Raw genomic sequence first — 20,910 nt, 5'->3', positions numbered from 1 at the left:
TCGTTTTTTTTAAATATCCAATTTTTATTTTAGTTATAAATTTCAAAATAATATCAACCATTATCGTCATCGATGGTCTATTTATCTTCATTCAGCGTCTCCGGCTTCCAATCGTTGGATAACAGCCTTCTTTCTTTGGGCAATCTTATTCTTCTTGACCGCCAACGACAACTTGGATGCATTCCAGCGTTTCTTTGTCTCGTAGGTCTTCTTAACGGTTGGTTTAAGTTCGGGATCAGCTCGGATGGCTTCGTGAGCTTTCGTATAGATGCCCTCCAACTGATTGGTTTAAATCAATGATAAGATATTTTTTCCCATTTAGACATTACAAGACACGACAACATACCTCATCCGGAGTAATACCCAATTTAGAGAAACGCGAAAACTGTTTCTTATAGGCGTCTTCGTCCTCTTCCATCAGACTCTTCATATAGTCGGCCACGTGTTGACCCAAAATGTGTTGTCGATGAACATCGGCGCTAAACTCTTTGCTTTCGCTGTCATAGCCGGGAAAACGTTTGGTCGAATGGGGTATATCGATGCCGCCATCGGCCGCTCCTTTCATTACACCGAAAATACGGGCACCAGTTGTCGTACGGGCCAGACCAACATCCAGATAGGCTCGGAAAGCCCTGGGTTTGCCTTCAATGTCTTCAACATTATACTGTTCGCCGGTTACAGTTTCAGAGCCTTTGTAGATGTCGTCCAAATGAAACTTTTTCAACAAACGTCGGGCCAGTAGTAATCCAGTACAATAGGCAGCGGCATAGTTGGTCAGACCGACTTTGACACCATAGCGGGGCAATTCGTGAGCGTAAGCGCTACAGACAATAACGTCGCCCTCGATCTTAGCGTAGGCTATCTGTGTAGTGATGTCTTTGTTGGTGAAGCGGACAATCAGCCGATACTTTGGCGTATTGTACTTATTCTTGTCCTGAACCACCAGTCGCCGGCGGGCATAGTAATCGGTTTTGCCCTCTGTTTTTCGGTTACAGTTTTTTTTATTAATACTACTTCTTCAACAACATCACTACAACTACAACTACAATAAGTACATACCTCTCCTCCTTTTGAACTTGACTTGGAATCGCTTGAAGTAAGCCTTGTTTTTAACCACTTTGACGAAACCTTTCTGTTAATTATAATTAATAACAAATTGTAAGGATTTTTGATTCATCCACAACAACGAAATCAATCAATTATCATCTGATCCCATACCTTAGCCATTGTGTTTTATGGCCAATTGATACCCAATTGAATGGATTACTTGCGATGATTGAAGAAGAAGTGCTGTCTGTGAGAGAAACGACAACAGAAAAGGAAGTCATGTGTTGTTTAACACACACTATAGTAATCATCACTTCCGTTACAACACAGTTAGCATCAAAAAGGTCCAAATCTGAGTGCTTCACAATATAGGAAACAATTGGTACTTTTTATGACTAAACTGTAATACATATGTATTGTCGGTTTACACATAATATACAGTAATCATTGGTAACGACATCTGTAGTCATACAGACATCTGCAGTGATTTGGCGGTCAATCCAAACAAATCCACAAAACAAAACATACAAAGTATTTCATGTTTTGTTTTGTTGACAATCAATCAGTTCCGTAGATATCCTGAAGATTGAAGAGCGAGATGTCGGCAACAAATGACAACTCATTTAACGATTCGTTTGAGGTATTGATTGATTGGGATATGTCTTGGGTTTTGATTGATCCCATCTGTTATTATTAGTATTATTATTATTCACTTACTCACTGAACACTCACTGAACAATATATAGGATGATCTCATCGATGACATTGTCGCCGCCGATGTCTTAGACAATCATCACCATCAACAACAACAACAACAGCAACAACGCGATAGACACAGCGATATCTTTGACAAGTTATTCGGTGATGACTTCGAGGACGAGTCGATACTATTGAGTTTGTCGACCAACGAATCTTTACCTGAAATTGTTCTCAATTTTGATGAGTTCCGCAAAACGGTTACCGAATCCGCCGCCGCTGTAGATGACGACACCAACCTTACTGTCGAATACATCTTGGGTTTGACACGATTGATGCAAAAGTTGGCCCAAATTGATGACACTATTATCGAATGGTGGATCCGATCCGATAGACAATCCGATTATTGTCTATTGACTACACTATTCCGATTGCTGCCCAATTGCTATCGGGAAATATGTTTACCGAAACTAATTGATTTGTCCAGAATTGACCAACGAATGTAAGTGTTTTGTTTAGTAGTCTCATCAATGATGTGTAAGACATCTAACGATTCATTTTGTTTAATCCGCTGACAGACGGATCAGCTTTTATGAGTTTCTATGTTTCAATATCTGCCAATTGGTGGCCACACTCGGTCCGGATCACTATCCATATGTTGAAGAGTTGCTGTTTGAAAACCTATTGTCCGATAAGTCAGTGTGCAATCAGTTGGCCTCCGATGTCCTCTGTTTTGTCTGTCGACTATCACCGTCGACACTATGCTATCACTATTGTTCCGTACTGTTCATCTTAAGCAAACACATTGATGATACATATCTGCTGATTACCACTTCGCTAATCAATCGTTTGCTACCCATTCTTACGGCCAACGAATTCCACTCATTGATCAATGATTACGATTTGTTTCGCTATTCAAGAATCTGGCGATTACTTAGATTTTCAATACTAATGTCAGCGGAATTGATCACTGATTACTTGAACAGAATTATTACCGAATCAATTGATAATCAGAAACCGATTAATAGTTACGAAATTCAAGTATTGTCTAAATTGTGTAATAATTGTTTAGTCAATAATTTTCATCAAAAGATATTCTTCGATGTGTTTGTCAATAACTTTATCAACGGTTTAAGTGATGAAGAACCACAAATTGCCAGCGATTTCATCAATTTGTTGACCACTTTATTGTCGAAACAGATCAATGATAACGACAAATGTAATAATAATAATACTCTAATTAAACTATTGTTAAAATTAACTGAAACTATCGACAAGAAATTGATCCCCAGAAAAGGAGGAAATAGTAATTTAGTTTTAACCGAAAAGATTTTAAAATATTTGGTTTTAGTATCATTGATATCACCAGTAATTTCTGGTGATAATGAAGAACAACAACAGAGACTAACAAAACTAATCAGTCGATCGTTGAAATCAATCTACAAAAACAATTCAAAAAACAAATGTTTTTACTTGAAATATCTGACACTCAAGTATATGAAGTATATATCATTGAAATCCAAACACTTGTCGATTATCATCGATTGCTGTACCGATGATGAAGACATTAAACAAGAATTTAATTATTATTTACAACGAATTCATGTAATATTATTATAATTATTATTATTATTTAAAAAAACTAATTGTTATTTTTTTTCTTTAATTTTATAGAGAAAACAATGGATGAATTCAATTGAAAAACAAAATTATATAGAAATGATTGCCAAACAACTTAACAGTGAAAATCAATTGATTGTTAGGACCAGTAGTAGTAGTAGTCAAACAAAGAAGTCAACGAAGACGACGACAACAACAACGAAACATAGAAAGAGAATAAAACTTTTGATCGATGACACCGAAGAAGAGGAGGAATAGTTAGATGGATAGAAGTTTTTTATTTAAAAAACGATTAGTCATCTAAAAGATTGATTCATTTATTATCACCGTTGTTGTCGTCGTCGTCATCATTGGTCAGCCGTCTCTCTCTCCCCAAGACTTTCTCTCCGAAAATTTTTTTATCGAAAAATTTCTGTTAATATTCTGTTAAAAGTCTATATAAAACAATATAAACATTTTTAAATAGAGATGTCATATCATATATGATAATCATTTGATGAAAATCATATTATCTGATCCAATATCTTGTATATGTATGGATCTCTTTATATATATATATATCTTTTTAGGGTATCTCTTAAAATATCTATTACCGGTTAATGTTTATATAAATAATTTATTTTTAAAGCTAATACCCGATAATTTTTTTGTTAACTTATTTTTTAATGTTATATTATTAGAGTGAAAAATTGGTTGATCCGGTTATTATCAATACTATGTAATTATTATAATTACGGTATTTGTTTTTTTTGTAAAGAAAATTACTAAAAAAATAAACTTTAATTTTAATTTAAAATATTTTATTTTAGAAATTATCGGTATTTGAATTATTTCGATAGATAGATACAAAACAAAAGTAATTATGCATTTAAAAAGTATAACTATATAGTCTAATCATACATTATATACAGTATATATATATATATATTTAATTTTAAAAACTGTAACAAATTAATTGACATAGAATTTATACAATTATATAATTTGTTATAACTTTAATAATTATTATGATTACAAAAAGTATATTAAAAATGTATGTCTCTCTCTCTCTCTCTCTCTCTCTCTCTAAAGAGAGAGAGAGATATATATATATATACAGATTTTTAAGTGCAGATACATAGAGATAACATACTGTAATTAAATACAGATTTTTTTATGTTCATTAATGTCATAATTTTTTTATTGAATTGAAATTAGTTTATTAATTAATAAAATTCTTTTATTTGTGTATACAGTATATATGCTATAAATAATTATGATTTTTAAAAAATATATATACAATACTCATTATAATTAAATATATTAGTTTTTCTAGCATTTCTATAATTATCTATAAATATCTTTTAAATCGTATTTAAATTAACACAAAAAAACTAATAATAGTTAATAAATTTAGTTTTCGATGGATCGGACATATTATAGATAATAAAAAAAATAGACAAACAGAGAGAGAGAGAGAGAGAGAGAGAGAGAGAGAGAGAGAGAGAGAGAGAGAGAGAGAGGAAAGAAAAATTTAGTATTTTTTTATTAACATTCATAAAATAATTCAAAATTTTTACAAATTAACAAAAAAATTGTAATTATATTAATTGCAAAAAAAACATTTAATTTAAATTATAGTATTGTCTGACGGCTGACGCCGCCAACATCGGTGTGTCGGCGATCCGCTGCCATCAGATCGCAGCAGTCATGTGTGGGCCGACTTCGGGAAAGGCCATCGATTCTGTCGACCTCTCTCTCTCTCTCTCTCTCTCTCTCTCTCTCTCTCTCTCTCTCTCTCTCTCTCTCTCTCTCTCTCTCTCTCTCTCTCTCTCTCTCTCTCTCTGTGTCTCTGTCTGTCTCTCTCTCTCTCTAACCAATCAATAACGTCAGCAAAAACTTGATAGACATCTCAATCGTCAATACAATACACACAACAAATCCATTGATTGAACACAAAAAAAAACATAACATTATTCATATCCACTGTTTGTTTGTTTGTTTTTGTGTTGTTGTTGACCACCGGTGTCGTCGACGGTAACCAAAAACTAACGGTACGATTACTATAGTGTGTGTGTGTCTGTCTGTCCACCAGATTGTTGACCACCACAACCACCCGCGTTTGAGCGTTTGTGACTGTCCTATCATTAAATATTATCGGTAATACGCGGATGTGTTTAATACAATGGTTGTCAAACATTGTGTCTATAAGGACTGCGAAAGCGATTCCCGATATTGGGACAGGGATTACATGAAAGGTTAGTTATTTTTTGCCGCAAATCATTTTGTTGACCACTTAATCACTAAATCTTTTCTTTCATCTCTATGTCTGTCTCTCTCTATTCAGGCGTCTGTTTCATAAGATTCCCGAATCCCGTAACTCATCGGCAAAGATGCCAGAAGTGGGTAATGGCCTGCGATCGGCCCAACCAGTTGACCATCGATTTGGTTACCGACAAGACATTCATTTGTTCAAAACATTTTGTCGGCGGCAACGGCCCGACCGTTGATAACGCTGATCCACTGTCACCGCAACAGGTATTTGATGATTGAATAGTAGTAGTAGTAGTAGTGTTGGACATAACCGATGATATCTCTGACCGAATATTTCATTCATTCATTTTAGATGATAGCCATCAACAGCAGTACATCTATCGACACCAATACAACACTCCAGAGACCTCCTAATAATGACCAGCACTTTGTCGGCAATAAATTGTCGACAAATTTGCTACAAACTACTACTACTAGTTGTGAATCACAATTAATGACCAAATTGTTGAACAACAACAACAACAAGAGTCTTCAGATGATAGCAAATGATAGTCAATCATCAAGAGTTGTCAATCAAAGCACAACAACTGTCAGCAGCAGAGGCGGTGGCGAGTCTTCTTCTTCTTCGTTGTTGTCGTACAATAATAATAATAATAGACAACAGAATGGTATACGAAGTATCAATGAAAACACTGGTCGTAACCATCAAGAAGTGCTAAACAATTCGTTGCCATTGATTATCATTCCGTCGGCGACTAATCCTGTGATCGGTTCCACATTTTCCGGTAATCAAGTTATGAGATAGCAATTTGATTAGCCATTAGTTGATAATATCTTTGTTTTTGTTGTTTAATAGTTCCAATTGGTTCCATAAATGACACGAAGAATTGGTTTACAAATGTCATGAACAGCGAGTTTTATCGGAAACTATCACTACTGGGACTAAGTGTTGGCCTCGTCTCGGGTCAACATCGGCTAACATTTAGCGATATTGAGGCAACAGTTGTCCGCAAACAACTTATTGTCGACAAAAGCGGCTGTTTTGATGTCAAAGTTTTTGGTCTATCAATTGGTGCCAGAAATCAATTCTATAAATTAGTGCCAAATCTAATCTCTAGTGACAATGAATTTCAGTCAACTCTGGAACTGTTTGCCAAATGGCGTGTCTGTTACGGCAATGACAACGACGACAACAAAATACTTGAGGATCAAGTAATAGCCATCAGATCTTTCATTTGTAATCTAACGAATCGGATCCGTCATCGACATTGTTGTCTATTTTTGCCAGAAGTTGGTTCCATTCGGTGTAAATTTTGTCGACTATTGTTGAATAGGATTCGCAAATCTCGATATAATATTAATAACAATAATATTAACAATAATAATAATAATACATTAAAATCACAATCACTATAGTAATCACTTACGTGTAATTGAATGATTGATTTATTCATTAATTATTACTTTTTATAAGTCCTGTTATTATGTCCTTAATTACCTGTAATTAATTTAACACATGTTATACATTATACCTTAACTATTATTAATATCGTTATTACTGTAATTTATCATAATTTTATATATATATATCATATAAATCTGTATATAATTTATTTAAATTAAAACAATTGATTATTAAATTGTTTTTGTATTTAATTTTAATTATAATTTATTAGCAAATAGATATAACAGTCATTTGTTTGTTTGTTTGGTTTTTTTCGATAAACAAAATTTATAAACTTTTTTCATATATATATATAATATAATAAATTATACAATCAATATACTGTATATATAATAATTGGTAATTAATAATAATAATAATAATCAATAATAATTGGAAAAACAGTGGTTTTTTTGGTATTTGTTTGTTGTTGTAGTTATGGTTAGTTAGTTGTAGTTTAGTTGTTGGGATCTAACCGTTAACTAAAGCTCTCCATCGACGTCGACATCAATGAATTGCTGGCCCGACCGCTTTGCGGTAAACTGATTACCGATGATGTATGAAACAGTTTGTACCAACCGATAACAATGTTGGATAGGTCGAGATCGTCGATGATAATCTGGACGACACCCATGAATGTCTTTTTGTCCATTCGGCCGTAATCACCCCAAACCATAATCTAATTAATTACCCGATTATCATATATTTATTTATTTTTTTAAAAAAAGATATAATGGATTCCTCTCTCTCTCTCTCTCTCTCTCTCTCTCTCTCTCTCTCTCTCTCTCTCTCTCTCTCTCTCGAGACTTACTAACTAAGAGAGAGTGGACTACTAACCTGAAGAGTACATCCTCTATAGTCGTCGGTAAAGAGCAACTGTTGCTGATATAGCGGATCCAATGTTCGTCTGGCAGTAGCCGTCTTGGCCTTTGCTATACATTTTCTTTCTTTAACGAGATATACTTTGACATAAGGCGCTGGATATATGACAAGACAAACAAAACAAAAAAATGGTATCAATTTTGTTATCATTAATGTCCCAAAAAAATGCTAGATATGGGGTACTGAACCCCCCTTTACCTGGAAGTGTTTTCGAGCTCTGTTTTGCTTGCAAACCCCTGGCCCGGACCACCTCTACCTCAAGGTTGCCCTTTCTATCGCATAGACTCAGCTGTATATCGCCAAGATTTGGTGAGGCCAGTGCCTGCCGGCCCACTATCTGTCCGGGACCCAGACCTTCGACAAAGTTGGAAAACTCGCCTTCCGGTGCCAACCGTAACGATGGCACCCAACTAATTATTGGTGACAACGATGAGAGTGGGAAAGGGAGGTTGTATAGGGGTTGTGGGTTGAAAATAATTTTAATTAGTTTATGTATCACTTTTTTGGATGGGTTGGGTGTGTATATATGTGTATGTGTTTGTGACGGTGTATCTGTATGTGTGTGTGTGTGTATGTGTGATGGTGTGGTGGACACCAATTCAGTTGTGTGTGTGTGTGTGTGAAATAGGTTGACATTAATTAATTAAAAATATTATTATAATTTAATAATATACAGGTATTTACGATATATTATCAAAACATATAAATTTATAGTAAGGGGTAGTTATACATACAGAAATCATTGCACACACAAAAAACATGCAAACAATTTTGATAAAAATCCAAAACAGTTATCCAAATACACATATTTGTAATTTATAAAGGGATAGGTATCGGGGGAGGGGGAGGGATAGGTCAAGTGCGGGTATTAACGTATGCTACGGGTACCCGGGTTGGGGATATTTTTGTGTGTTAGGTATAGGATGTTATAGATTATTATTATGAAAAATACAGCATATCTATACTGTATATTGATATATAAATTTATATATATATATATATATAAATGAGAGTCCACTTACAGGGAGGACTCATTGCTAATAACATAGTTCATGCTATGCTGATGGTCATCCTCCTTGTTGGACAGTTGTCTAACAGTGGACACATTTGAATGCATTATTATTAATTGGGTTATATTATTGGGCAATACTTCTTGGCTACGGTGTATACCACTACAACCACTACGGCTACGGCTATTACGGCTAGACTTATGGTTAGTTTTACTACGGTTTGTATCTGCAAAATAACAAACAAACAAAACATGCAGAAAAATAAAGCATTTGATAATAATATTAATAATAATAATAAAATTAACAAAAAAAAGTTTAATTCAAAAAATTATATATATATATATAAATTCTATAGCATTATATAGTTTATAATAAGTTAATAAGCAATACATACTACAGTTATACTACAATATATAATATATTAAATAAAAATAACTACAACAACAACAAAATTATAATTTTAAATTCAATCATATAACAACAACAAAAATATTATAATAATAGTGTTATAATAATACAGTAATAATATTAATAATAATATAATAATAATGCCAAAGAAAAATAGCAAAAAAATAGTTTTCAACAAATTTGATATTTCAAAAAATATACAACATTTTATGTTTCTTTTTTTTGAAAAAAATATTATACAGTTTATATACTAATCTCTAGTGAGAAAAAAGACATTACTTCCACACACAAAAAACAAAATAAAATAAAACAATATCTTTTATCCTCTACTAAACAATTAAATGCCATATTATTATTGTTTGTTCATTTCATTCAATAGATATTTACAAATATATAGATAGATATATATATAAATAAAGCAATCGATTGTAAACTATATAAATTTATATATATATATATGTATTAATAGATAAATATTAGATAGATATACGACAATAGGTATACAACAACAAAATAGAGGATCACTACTACCACTACAACTATTACTACTAAAAATCAATGCACAATAATATTCTTCATATATAAGCAATATATATATAATTTATATATAAAACAAATTGATTTCTTTTGCTAATCTATCACAAATCGTGTGGTATTATATACACTATATATATATAATCTAATAAAATATAACTTATGATACATAAGCTCTTAGTCGAGTACACACACATACACACCAACAACAACAGACATATATATACTAATAGATCAATATATATACCGTATATACTGTATATATATATATATATATGATTTGATAAAATTTCAAATAATATCTAATATATATATATATATTAAACGTGCGGTTTTTTCTGGTCAATCGTTTTTTTCTCAATTGATACATATTTCGGGTATTATACCAATTCAATTACCCGATGATGATGAATAGTGTAATATAATATATATACCCGTATATATACTGTAATAGTAAGCAATAAATTTCATATAAACTAATTGTATACACAATTAACCCAACAACAAAAAAAACAAAATTAAAATACCCGGTAATTACAGTAAACTTTTGTTTTTTTTATAGAAAAATGTATTATTTATATCAATATTTATTTGGCATATGTTTAGGTGTCTGTCTGTCTGTGAGTGAATGATATTTTTATGAGGTTTTTGTATGGCATCCGGGAATTGTATGCCAACACACAAACCCTAGGGCTTAGGGTTTAGGCTTTTATTTTATTTTTGTTGGTTACGACACTTACGTCTGAGAGCTATCCCCACTCAGACTTCCCTCTCCATCACTGGACGCCGAACTGCACTGTTTGACTAAATAGCGGACTTCGTCGGGAACTACTTCTTCGCTTCGGTGGACACTAAAAGACGTCGCCTGCTTTCGACGGAAACCTAACCTCTTTTTTGTGCCTTTAATATACATAACAATAATCATAATAATAATAATATTGATTTTTTTGCGGCAAATAATATTTTTTGAACACTTTTTTTCGTGTTTTGTTGGATATTTCAACACACAATAATTAACAGCTATAGTATATGTAATAATAATAATAATAATAACGACACACTAATAATAATACTAGAGTCTAATGATATTGATATATATATATATAAAGTTTTATATACATATAATGATAGGACTATTGATTGAAACATAAATAGAGTTTTTTAAATAATTAAAAAATTAATAATATTAATATTAAAAAATACTTTATAAAAATTGCAATAAATTATATTAATTAATTAATTAATTATTATTATAAACTGAGAGAAACAATGAAAAAGAAAGAAAGAAAGAGAGAGAGAGAGAGACAACTCTCAAGAGAGAGAGAGACAAGTGCGGACAACTAGTCTAAGTTTTGACAATTAGATTAGACATAACTGACCGGAAACGCTGAGCTGGGATGTGCTGTTGCTCTTCTTGGTCAACGTCGACGACGATTTGCCGGTCTGGTGCGGCTGATTGGCCGCTCCCGTTGTCGGCATCGTTGTTGTCGACAAATCTAGTTGACCGTCAGAACCGCCGCCAATACCAGTATCAGATAAACTGGACTCGTCTTTCAAGTCCAACTCATTTAACCGACTTATTGCTATTGATGTACGCGACGGATGCGCCGGATGGACGGGTCCATGACTTTGCATCTTTGATGTAAACTCACTGTTTGTTTGATTGATTCAAATACAATAAGGATAGGGATGTGTTTAGTTAGTTTTATTGATATTTCAGATTTTTTTAAAGCATTTTTGTTGCTATTATTATTAATATTACTGTATATACACAGTATTTTGTAAATAATAATTATTTCAAAAATACAATAGCAATTAACGACTAATAATAATAATAATAAAAACTACAAAAATATTCTACACACAGAATATTCTGTATTGAATTTTATTATTAAATGATTGTTACGACACATACTGTGTGTATAGATATACATATATCTCTCTTTTATTTTAAAAAGAGACTAATTTATGTTAAAAACTATTAAAAAATAATATTTAGTAATTAAAAAAATAGTTACAACATTTTCACTGTTTCTTATTATATACTGTTAGTACTAGTACTGTATATTAAACACAATATTTATATTATAGACAGTATAGCTAACTAACTAACTAACTGTCAAATAAAACAAAAATTTTAGTTTTACTGAATTGACTTTTATTTAGACTGTGAATTTTGTTTAACTAATTATAGAAAACACTACAAAAAAATTTAACAGATAAATAAATTAAATATAATAAAATATTTCCATACACACACACAACTAACATAATTTTAACACATTTTTATAAATAAAAATTTAAATACTACTAATAATAATAAAAACACACACTTAAAAAATGTTTGGCATTGAAATTCATGCATAGATTTTATATAACATTAACTTATTTATTATAAGTTACTGTATATACAATTATAATATTGTCATAAAAATTGTGTGTGTTTTAAGTGATAGTAATAGTATATGAAAATATAAGTTATAAATATCTTTTTTGAGAGAAAATATAAAAACTATCATTAGTTTTATACATATATTGATATATATGTTGTTAACAGATATATAGGACGATCAGAAATTATAGGTAGAGTTGCCATAACACAGACAGACAATAGGATTAACAATATTATAAACAATTAGATAACTTTAAATTTTTTTTTAAAAAGATATTACTGTTTATATAAGCAATTTAATTTTTTTGGATCAATAAATCAATAGTTAATATATAAAGTAAATATTGTTTTCTTTTGTAAAAAACTATAATATTAGCAATTATATGAAAACTTGTAGAATTGTAGAAAAATATATATAAAACTTAATTATTTATTTTTTATGGGACAACAATTTTGACAATTGGCAACCATATTGTATATATAATTTAATATATAATACCCATGTTTCGATACATATATAGTTAATAATAACAAAAATGTTATAATAATAATAATAATAATAATAATACTGTAATACTATTATATAAATTAAGTATTAAACGGAAATTTTTAAAATTATTCTCTAACATTAAGTAAATATTTATATAGTTATTAAAGACAATTGTGTAAATATTATTATTATTATTATTACAATTATATTATTAACTTATAATGAAACCTTTTTAAAAAAAATAATAATTATTTATTCATTGAATATAAACAATTATGATTATGCATAATTGTATTCAATAATAATATGTAATAATAATAATAATAATAATACTAAAGTATTGGTATATTTACTTTACATGAATTATATATTGATATTATATGATATATTGATGTAAATTTTTTGGGTATTGTTTATAATAATAGTGTGTAACAAATTTCATATACAGTAAGCAATTTAGATATTTAGATAAACATAAGCTATAATTTTTTTGGTGCATATTTTTGCTTTTAATAAGTAGTATTTTTTAATTATTTTTTTTAATTAAAAATCTATTTAAAATAAATAGTTTTAATTTAATCTATTTTTAAGTTTCATATTGTTTTATATTATAGTTATACTGTATGTACTGTATAAATATATTTTTATGTGATGTGTAATAATACCAAATAAATTTCAACCAAATGTGATATATCACACTTTATATATATATATATATAATTTTATAATAATAAATAAAACTAATTTACTCAAAAAATTAAGTAAATTTGTATAAACACATCATTAAACTTATTTAGCTAAGATTACTAACAGTGCTAATAATGGGTAAATATTTAACTAAAAATTCAGTATAGTATTTTTTAAATAAAAAATCACTTATTATAACAAAATAAATAAGTTTTTAAAAATAAAATATATAATAATTATTAAGAATAAAAAATATATAAATTTTATATTTATTATATTATGAAATCTCTAATTTTATGAAACTTTTTATTTATTAATATATAACTATATCTAATATATTATACGATTAATAGTAGGGAAATTTTATTAGAAATTTTTTTAGTAAATTTCTAATAAATCACACACACATACACACACACACACACACAAAATTAAACACAATTTATTACTATCATTGCAGAGTCGTTTGGGTAAAACATAAAACTTATTGAATAATTGTGTGGAAAGTGAAAGCATATTTTGTTTGAGCTCTCAAACTGATCGGTCAAACATAAAAAAAATTCCGTAATTTAAAAAAAAATAAATCTTAGAGTTGGACACAACATACCTAAGTGTACGACTGGGTTTGGGTCTATCCGATAGTGTAGAGAAGGCACTTTGAACACTAGCTTTCGACTGTAGACTACTTTCCGATTCATCGCCGCTGTCCTGATGGCCACCACCACCGCCACCATGTCTACCGCGGTCGCCGGTCGACACTCGTCGTTGGTCGCGTACTACCCGTTGATCCCGTTGATCCCGCTGATCCCGTTGATCCCGTTGATCCCGTTGATCCCGTTGATCGTGTTGATCGCGTTGATCCCTGTGATCCCTGTCTTTTCTATCCCGATAACTGTCCCGACGTTCAACAGTGTCACGTCGGTGATGATGATGGCCTTCAGTTTCCGATTGATACTCTCGCTGGTGATGATGATGATGACTATCGTCTCCGCCGCCGCCACCACCACCGCCAGAGTGGCTATCGTCCAAAGTTGCCGATCGCCGCGATTGGCGACCACTATCCCGTCGGTGATGATGATGTTGTGGTTGGTCTTTGATCGGATGCGCGTACAGTTGTCGATTGCCGAATACAGGCCGAGTGGTTATCTCACTATCGGAATACATGCCCGAAGACGTACCGCCGCCGCCACTGCCGCTTCGGTGGTCAAGCGATCGCCGCTGAGGTATATGCGGTCTCCAGTTTGCTTGTTGTTGTTGATGTGGTTGTTGGTGTCTATCAAAACTTGTCGATTGTAAACTGTCACCACCGCCGCCAACTCGGTTGCTTCGGCCACCAATGGCCGGCACTTGCGGTAAATGGCGTTTCTTATTGAAACCAACTGAACTGCTGGTCGGCGTTCCCAGCGATGCTGACGGCGATCGCGACCGCAACGATGGCGGCGATAGTGAACGAGTTGGTTGGGAACTGCTTTTGCGAAAGTCGGGCCGATATCTGAGTACTTCGTGTTCGTTAAGCATATAATAGGGTGGAAGCGATGATGTCGTTCCTTCATTAGCTAATCCATGTCGTCCACCACTGCCGCCGCCGCGTCTATCCATGTCTTGCGATAAATAATTGTAAACTCGGGAACTATGGGATTTGGTTGGATCTGTAGTAGTATTGATGAGCGGCGGACTACCACTGCTGCCAATCGAGCTCTGGCTGGTATCGGCCAGTAGTCCCCTCCACGACTCTATAGATATTTTTTTAAATGAGATAAATCAATGGTTAAACTAAATATCTTTACTATATATATATATATACCTCTAGAAGTATTGAAACCGTCATCAAAGTCTAATTCGGATATATCACTATCGGAAAGGCGTGAGGAAGTGGAGGGTGATATGCGGTCAGCACTTGTCAGGTATGGCTTTTGTTGGAGTCGCTGATGATGATGATGATGATGATGATGGTAGTGATTGCGTGATGATAATGAATAATAAGTTATATAAATATCATATAATTATATATAATTATAAATCAATTATTACTAATTGAGCAACAATTTCCTCGTGTGTGGCCAACAGATACCATTCGGGTTCGTCATCTAACGGCGCCACCGATAGCTCGATCAGTACTTCGCCCAGGAATTCGGTGGCACCGTATCGGTCGTAGTCCCAGACGGTTATCTCCAGTGCTTTGGACTTCATTTCCGATCGCCTGAGCGGCGTATAGGCAAACGTCTGGTTCCAGACCGGCTCTACAGTATTTATAGCCGTTTTGGTGCGCCGTTTGCTTTTCTCACTGTTATTAAAAAAAACCCCAAATGAAAGGGACAGTTAGGTTAAGATACACTTCCCGATATCGACACAAACACACATACCTTTTGTCGGGAAGTAAAAACATTTTCGCATACGGATTGCGTGGAAAACCGTTTTTTCGCGGATTTAAGTCGATTGCGCTCATAATGGTTACAACCAATTGTAAAGATTGGATGTCATACCAGAGCTTAACCTAATTTGTTTGTTAATTATTTAAATCATTATTAATATTATTATAGTTAAAATTAATTTTAATTAATAATAATAATAATCACATTGCGACACAACTTATACACAGTATACTTGTATAGTATAAACTTTATGTAAACTTATTCAAAATAAATAAATATATCAATATATAGTCAACTTTGATAAAATTGTTCAGGGTTACTTTTTATAGTACATATAGTAGAAAATTATTGTAAAACTTGTACTTTACTATTAAACACAAAAAAATTACTAAATGTAATGTTACTGTAAGTATACCTGAACAATTTGTCAAGTTGTCAACTATTTATTTAATTTTTTTAAAAAAAAGTTTAATATATATATATAAATCATATAATATGATTATAGCTTTTATACGATATTAGACACAAAATAAATTATTACTAATAATAATACTAATAAAAAAAATTTTAACCTGAATTCTGCCGCTTATAGTTGAAGTGCGGGTCACTTTCAAAAATGGTCGGTTAGATCGGCTTAGTTCAGCTCCTAGGCTACTGCCCCGCATAAATGTTTTATCTTTGATATAAATAGTAGACATTATTATTATTAGTACAGTATATTAGTTATACCGGTAATTATTAGACAACAACAACAACAATAAAACATACCGTAACTAAACTGTGGTCCCATATTAGCCATAACATCGGTATGTCGTCTACCGATACGATTGGGAGGTATAAGCATGTCCTCCTTCAGCAGTATCGATGTCGGATTGGTGGCCAACGGAAGCTTTTGGGTTAGCCGGGAAACAATGAGCTCGACCTGTGGTTCCTGTTTGGATTCGGCGATCACATCGTAGACCTCTTCGTAGGTCTTACCCTGTAGTGATCTACCGTTCCATTCGAGTACCTCATCGCCTAAGAGGAGAAGGAGGAGATCATTGGGTTTTTAAAAAATATAAATTTGATTGACATGTGCGGGGGTGGGATGGGAAAGGTATATACCGGGTCTCAGACGGCCAATGGTGTCGGCGATGCTGCCCTTTTTGACCTTTTCCACAATGGCCCCCAGTCGGCCACCTTCGATGATCCGGCCGCCGACTACCTTGAGTCCCAATATGGTGGCACTGGACGAGGACACTGTATCGTCGGCTAAATGTTTTTTCAGTATCATATGTCCGATTAGGTGACTACCGTCGGCCGACGGTTTCCACGTTATTGGATGCTAATGATAGATATATAAGAGATAGGGGATGGTTAGATAAATAGGTAGGTGCTTGATAAATAGGTAGGGGGCATACATACAGCGAGAAATTTTTTAATTTTGGCGTCAAGTATTTCCTCTGGTTTCATGATTTTTTGGCACTTATTATGAAGATTATGGTCAATGAGTTCGCCTTTTTCGCTAATACTTTCGCTTTCGATGTCCAAGTCTTCTTCAGTGGAACAATCGGGTGTCGAACGGATTTCATCGTCGGAACTACTGAAGCTGCTGTACGGACGCAACTTTTTGCCGCATTTGTTACGCAATTTGTACGGTTTGGGCGGCGGCGGCCGGACAACACTTTCCGATTGATCCGAACTTAACGAATCGTTTCGGATGACACTATCTGTTGTACTTCTTCGCCGATGATTACCTGACTGATGGTAATGAAATGACTGTCGCTGTTGGTTAATGTCGACGCCGATGACAGTGCCGCCGCCGCCGGTGTTGGTGGAGTACAGGTGTGATGTGACAGATGTCGGATCTACTAAATGAGTGGTCATTTGTTGTTGTTGTTGTTGTAGTTGTTGTTGATTAGAAAAACCATTATTTGAAGAATATAGTTGATTATTGAGAGGTATGGCGTCTATTAGTTGTTGTTGCTGTGAGTTTGTAATACAAGGCACACCGGTATTAAAATTGCTAACTAAGCCCATATGAGTCGTCGAGGCGGTGGTCGCCGTAGTTGTCGTCCGTTCCCTTAGGATTGCCTGCTGTTGTGCTGTTATACGGGGCAACTGTTTGCTGGCCGGCAGTTGTTGGTGTTGTTGGCCACTACTATGGGTAGTAGTGGTAGTGGCGGTCATCGATGATGTTGTAGTCTCGGCGTGAACTGTTGAATCGGATAGTGTACCGAAAGACACGTCCGATACGCCACTCGTCCAATTGGATTCGTTGCTTCGTTGTCTTTGAGGCGGCAGTTTGCGACCAGTACCACCACCGCCGCCGCCGATAGTGGTCACCACCGACGATGGCATCATCGGCGGTTCGACACTGCGACTATGGTTGTTGCGGAATATGGAAATATCTGTCGATTGGTCCAACTTTCTGCTGCCGATAATAGGAATCTCGGGCATCAGCCGCTGCTGCTGACTAGTGATGGCAGCAGACCCTGTCTTCATCATCATCTTTGACTGCATTATTGAATTAAATGGCAATATGTGTTCAACTAAAGGCTGTGCAGCTGCTGATCGACCGTCCCATACGATTGGCGACTGCTGGTGATGCTGCTGATGGTGGTGATGGTGATGGACAGTTGACGACTGATTCTCGTGCGAATACTGTCGCCGCAACTCTTTGTTCGGCTGCTGTGTTAGCGGATTCTGGGGCAGTCCGCTCAGTGAACTTCGGCGGCCACCACTACCACCACCACCAATGCCGGACTGATAGACAGAGTTCATATAGTTTTCTTTGCCGCCGCCACCGACACCGAATCTGCCCATTCGTTCCATGAGCGGTGTCTCGGCTTCAGCTTCTAATTGTTGTAGACGATTGGCCATCGATGAATGGATCCATTGGCCAGTTTTTATAAGCAACTCTTGTTTTTTCCGACACAATATGCAAACCCATATATTCTGTGGTTTATAATTAATTAATTAATTAAAACTATTATTTAGTAAAATAAATAAATAACTAATACTTTGTTTGATCTGAGAGTGACTTTGCCACCACATCGGGCACAGCATCGGGTGTTGCAATAGTTACAAACGTGTCCAATACCGTCGGCAAACTTGGTCTTCAGGCATATCTGACACGTGGCCTCCATTTCTAAACCCAATTTCTTTTGTTCTTCATTTCGCTTACGAATGGCGTTCTCTAATATCATTACTTCGTCCTGTTTTTTCCTAATCAATCAATCAATCAGTTTGGATACAATTAATTAATGAAATTTAAAAAATATTAAAAATAATGATTATTTTTGTAACAATTATTAATTGTATTTCAATATCTTTTGATTTATATCATCTAAAAAAAATAATTGAATTTAAATTATTCAATAAGCTATTAACAAACAAACAAACAAAAAAACATAATGTGATGATAAAGACTGCAATAATTGTTTGCTATTATCTGCTGTCCGACGACGACAACAACAACTCACTTCAAGACAACGGCTTCTTCTTCCTCTTCTTTCTTCTGTCTCATCATAACTGATTCGATGATCAGTCGCTCCTCTTCGGTCAGATGGCTCAGATCGGGCATATCGGCCGACGGCGACGCCGATTGCTGCTGCTGTTGGTGGCCACCCATTGTCGGTGCCATCATAGTGGCGGCCAAATCGGTCATTTAGTGGTATAATATTATTAAATTAATAATAATAATAATAATAATTGTTGTACACAATAATAAATTGTGTGATTTATTATTATTACTATTAGTAGTAGTATTAGTATTATCGATGCATTTGTAATTTATTTTATTAGTAGTATTTTTATTATATATTATTATTATAATTAAATCAATTGCTGTCCGTAAGTGATGCCAATTAATTGGAAGACAAAACATTAGATGCGATTTCGTGATGTGATATATATATGTATAGATATATATATATATATAATTTATATAAACTAAATAATTGCAATAATTTTTAATATTATATAATTTTTGAATTTATTTTTTTTTTTTGTTTTGTTTTTAAGCTAAAAGGCCTCCACTATTGGTACTGAAGAAGAATAAGAAGAAGTAGAAGAAGTAAAAGAAGTAGAAGAAGAAAAATAGATATCACTCATCAAATATATATATATATATGTATATAACTGAAGACAAATCACATTTAAAAGAGTTGTTCAAAGTTGATGGCAAACACTTCATCACAACAGCAGCTAATTATCAGTTAATTTATTTTTTTTGGTGACAATTATAATAATAATAATAATCAGTATATTGTTGTTGGCTTAAGAATCTATTGTTGTTGTTGTTGTTGTTGCTGAACATGGCTTTCAAATATTTAGTGGTCACTCATCGGTATTGTTGTTGTTGTTGTTGTTAATAGAGATATCTTATATTTTGTTGTTGTTGTTGTTGATGGCCATCATATGAATTAACCATTGGATCCAACCATTTGGATAGTAAGATACGAAATATATATATATATATATATATATATATATATACTGTTTAGCAAACATATACACACAATCGCTGCACTTTTCAAACAATTGAAGACAACAATTAAACAATTAATATATAAAAAAAATTATGAAAATTGTTTCTATTTTCTTATAGACAAATAATAATTTATTGAAAAAAATTATTTTATTTTTTAATAAAAAAAATTGGATAAAAAAAATATTTTCCACAATTTTTCTAATCAATTATGCCATAACTAAATCAAATTTTTCTGTGTATGTATAAAAATCAATCAGTGATAATATAAATTAATTTTTTTTAAATTCATTATAATCATTATTATTATTATTATTATTATTAATTAGTAGTATTAATAATCATTATAAATATAACAAAAACATCAACAACATTAACAACAACAACAACAACAACAATTTGGTAGCAAAAAAACAATGATTATTATTATTATTAGTAGTATTAGTAGTACACAAAAACATCTATCAATATATAATAATTATTAATATTATAACTACAAAATATATTTGGATTTTTTTTTAATTTTTAATATTAACGTTTTTATTATTAAACTTATAATAATATTAATAATCGTTTATATATATATATGTGTTGTTTAATATAT

General features: G+C 32.7%; 3 protein-coding genes across 4 annotated transcripts; 1 reads left to right on the top strand and 2 right to left on the bottom strand.

Annotated features, from left to right (window-relative positions):
• Positions 1-2: 2 nt before the first annotated feature.
• LOC128956179 (60S ribosomal protein L5-like) lies at positions 3-1,353 on the bottom strand. The gene is made up of 4 exons (XM_054301863.1): positions 1,219-1,353; positions 1,060-1,132; positions 347-978; positions 3-279 (listed from the first exon to the last, which is right to left on the bottom strand). The coding sequence occupies exons 1-4, from the start codon at positions 1,225-1,227 to the stop codon at positions 88-90; spliced, it is 906 nt and encodes a 301-aa protein (XP_054157838.1). The 5' UTR covers positions 1,228-1,353; the 3' UTR covers positions 3-87.
• A 146-nt stretch (positions 1,354-1,499) lies between these two features.
• Positions 1,500-3,433, top strand: LOC128956073 (uncharacterized). Its single transcript, XM_054301756.1, has 4 exons — positions 1,500-1,687; positions 1,794-2,245; positions 2,322-3,245; positions 3,418-3,433. Exons 1-4 carry the CDS (start codon positions 1,646-1,648, stop codon positions 3,431-3,433), a joined length of 1,434 nt encoding a protein of 477 aa, XP_054157731.1. The 5' UTR covers positions 1,500-1,645.
• A 3,656-nt stretch (positions 3,434-7,089) lies between these two features.
• Positions 7,090-19,460, bottom strand: LOC128955124 (regulating synaptic membrane exocytosis protein 2-like). 2 transcript variants are annotated; one of them, XM_054300765.1, is made up of 16 exons: positions 19,300-19,460; positions 18,838-19,042; positions 17,240-18,772; positions 16,940-17,159; positions 16,604-16,852; positions 16,408-16,511; positions 15,827-15,957; positions 15,495-15,747; positions 15,268-15,388; positions 14,071-15,196; positions 11,274-11,545; positions 10,635-10,794; positions 8,141-8,352; positions 7,898-8,037; positions 7,537-7,739; positions 7,090-7,114 (listed from the first exon to the last, which is right to left on the bottom strand). In XM_054300765.1, the coding sequence occupies exons 1-15, from the start codon at positions 19,458-19,460 to the stop codon at positions 7,539-7,541; spliced, it is 5,088 nt and encodes a 1,695-aa protein (XP_054156740.1). In that variant the 3' UTR covers positions 7,090-7,114; positions 7,537-7,538. The 2 variants fall into 2 exon arrangements, with proteins under 2 accessions (XP_054156740.1, XP_054156739.1); XM_054300764.1 differs by lacking the exon at positions 7,090-7,114 and having other exon boundaries at positions 7,480-7,739.
• Between the last annotated feature and the right edge of the window lie 1,450 nt (positions 19,461-20,910).

The sequence above is a fragment of the Oppia nitens genome, unplaced genomic scaffold, assembly GCF_028296485.1.
Source record: "Oppia nitens isolate AA-2021 unplaced genomic scaffold, nextdenovo-longstitch-racon4-pilon3 scaffold2_pilon_pilon_pilon, whole genome shotgun sequence".
NCBI lineage: Eukaryota > Metazoa > Arthropoda > Arachnida > Sarcoptiformes > Oppiidae > Oppia > Oppia nitens.
The sequence above is the reverse complement of the archived record's forward strand: the minus strand, read 5'-3'. Positions and strand labels throughout refer to the sequence as shown.

Bases quoted from the DNA above. Each gene is read 5' to 3' on its own strand.
- LOC128956179 (XM_054301863.1), bottom strand. The intron at 979-1,059 runs GTATGTACTTAT...ACCGAAAAACAG, and splicing joins CAAGTTCAAAAGGAGGAGAG to AGGGCAAAACCGATTACTAT. The intron at 280-346 runs GTATGTTGTCGT...TAAACCAATCAG, and splicing joins TGGGTATTACTCCGGATGAG to TTGGAGGGCATCTATACGAA.
- LOC128956073 (XM_054301756.1), top strand. From the start codon at position 1,646: ATGTCGGCAACAAATGACAACTCATTTAACGATTCGTTTGAG. The intron at 1,688-1,793 runs GTATTGATTGAT...AACAATATATAG, and splicing joins CATTTAACGATTCGTTTGAG to GATGATCTCATCGATGACAT. The intron at 2,246-2,321 runs GTAAGTGTTTTG...ATCCGCTGACAG, and splicing joins TCCAGAATTGACCAACGAAT to ACGGATCAGCTTTTATGAGT.
- LOC128955124 (XM_054300765.1), bottom strand. From the start codon at position 19,460: ATGGCACCGACAATGGGTGGCCACCAACAGCAGCAGCAATCGGCGTCG. The intron at 15,197-15,267 runs GTATATATATAT...AAATATCTATAG, and splicing joins CGGTTTCAATACTTCTAGAG to AGTCGTGGAGGGGACTACTG. The intron at 7,740-7,897 runs GTTAGTAGTCCA...GTAATTAATTAG, and splicing joins ATAGAGGATGTACTCTTCAG to ATTATGGTTTGGGGTGATTA.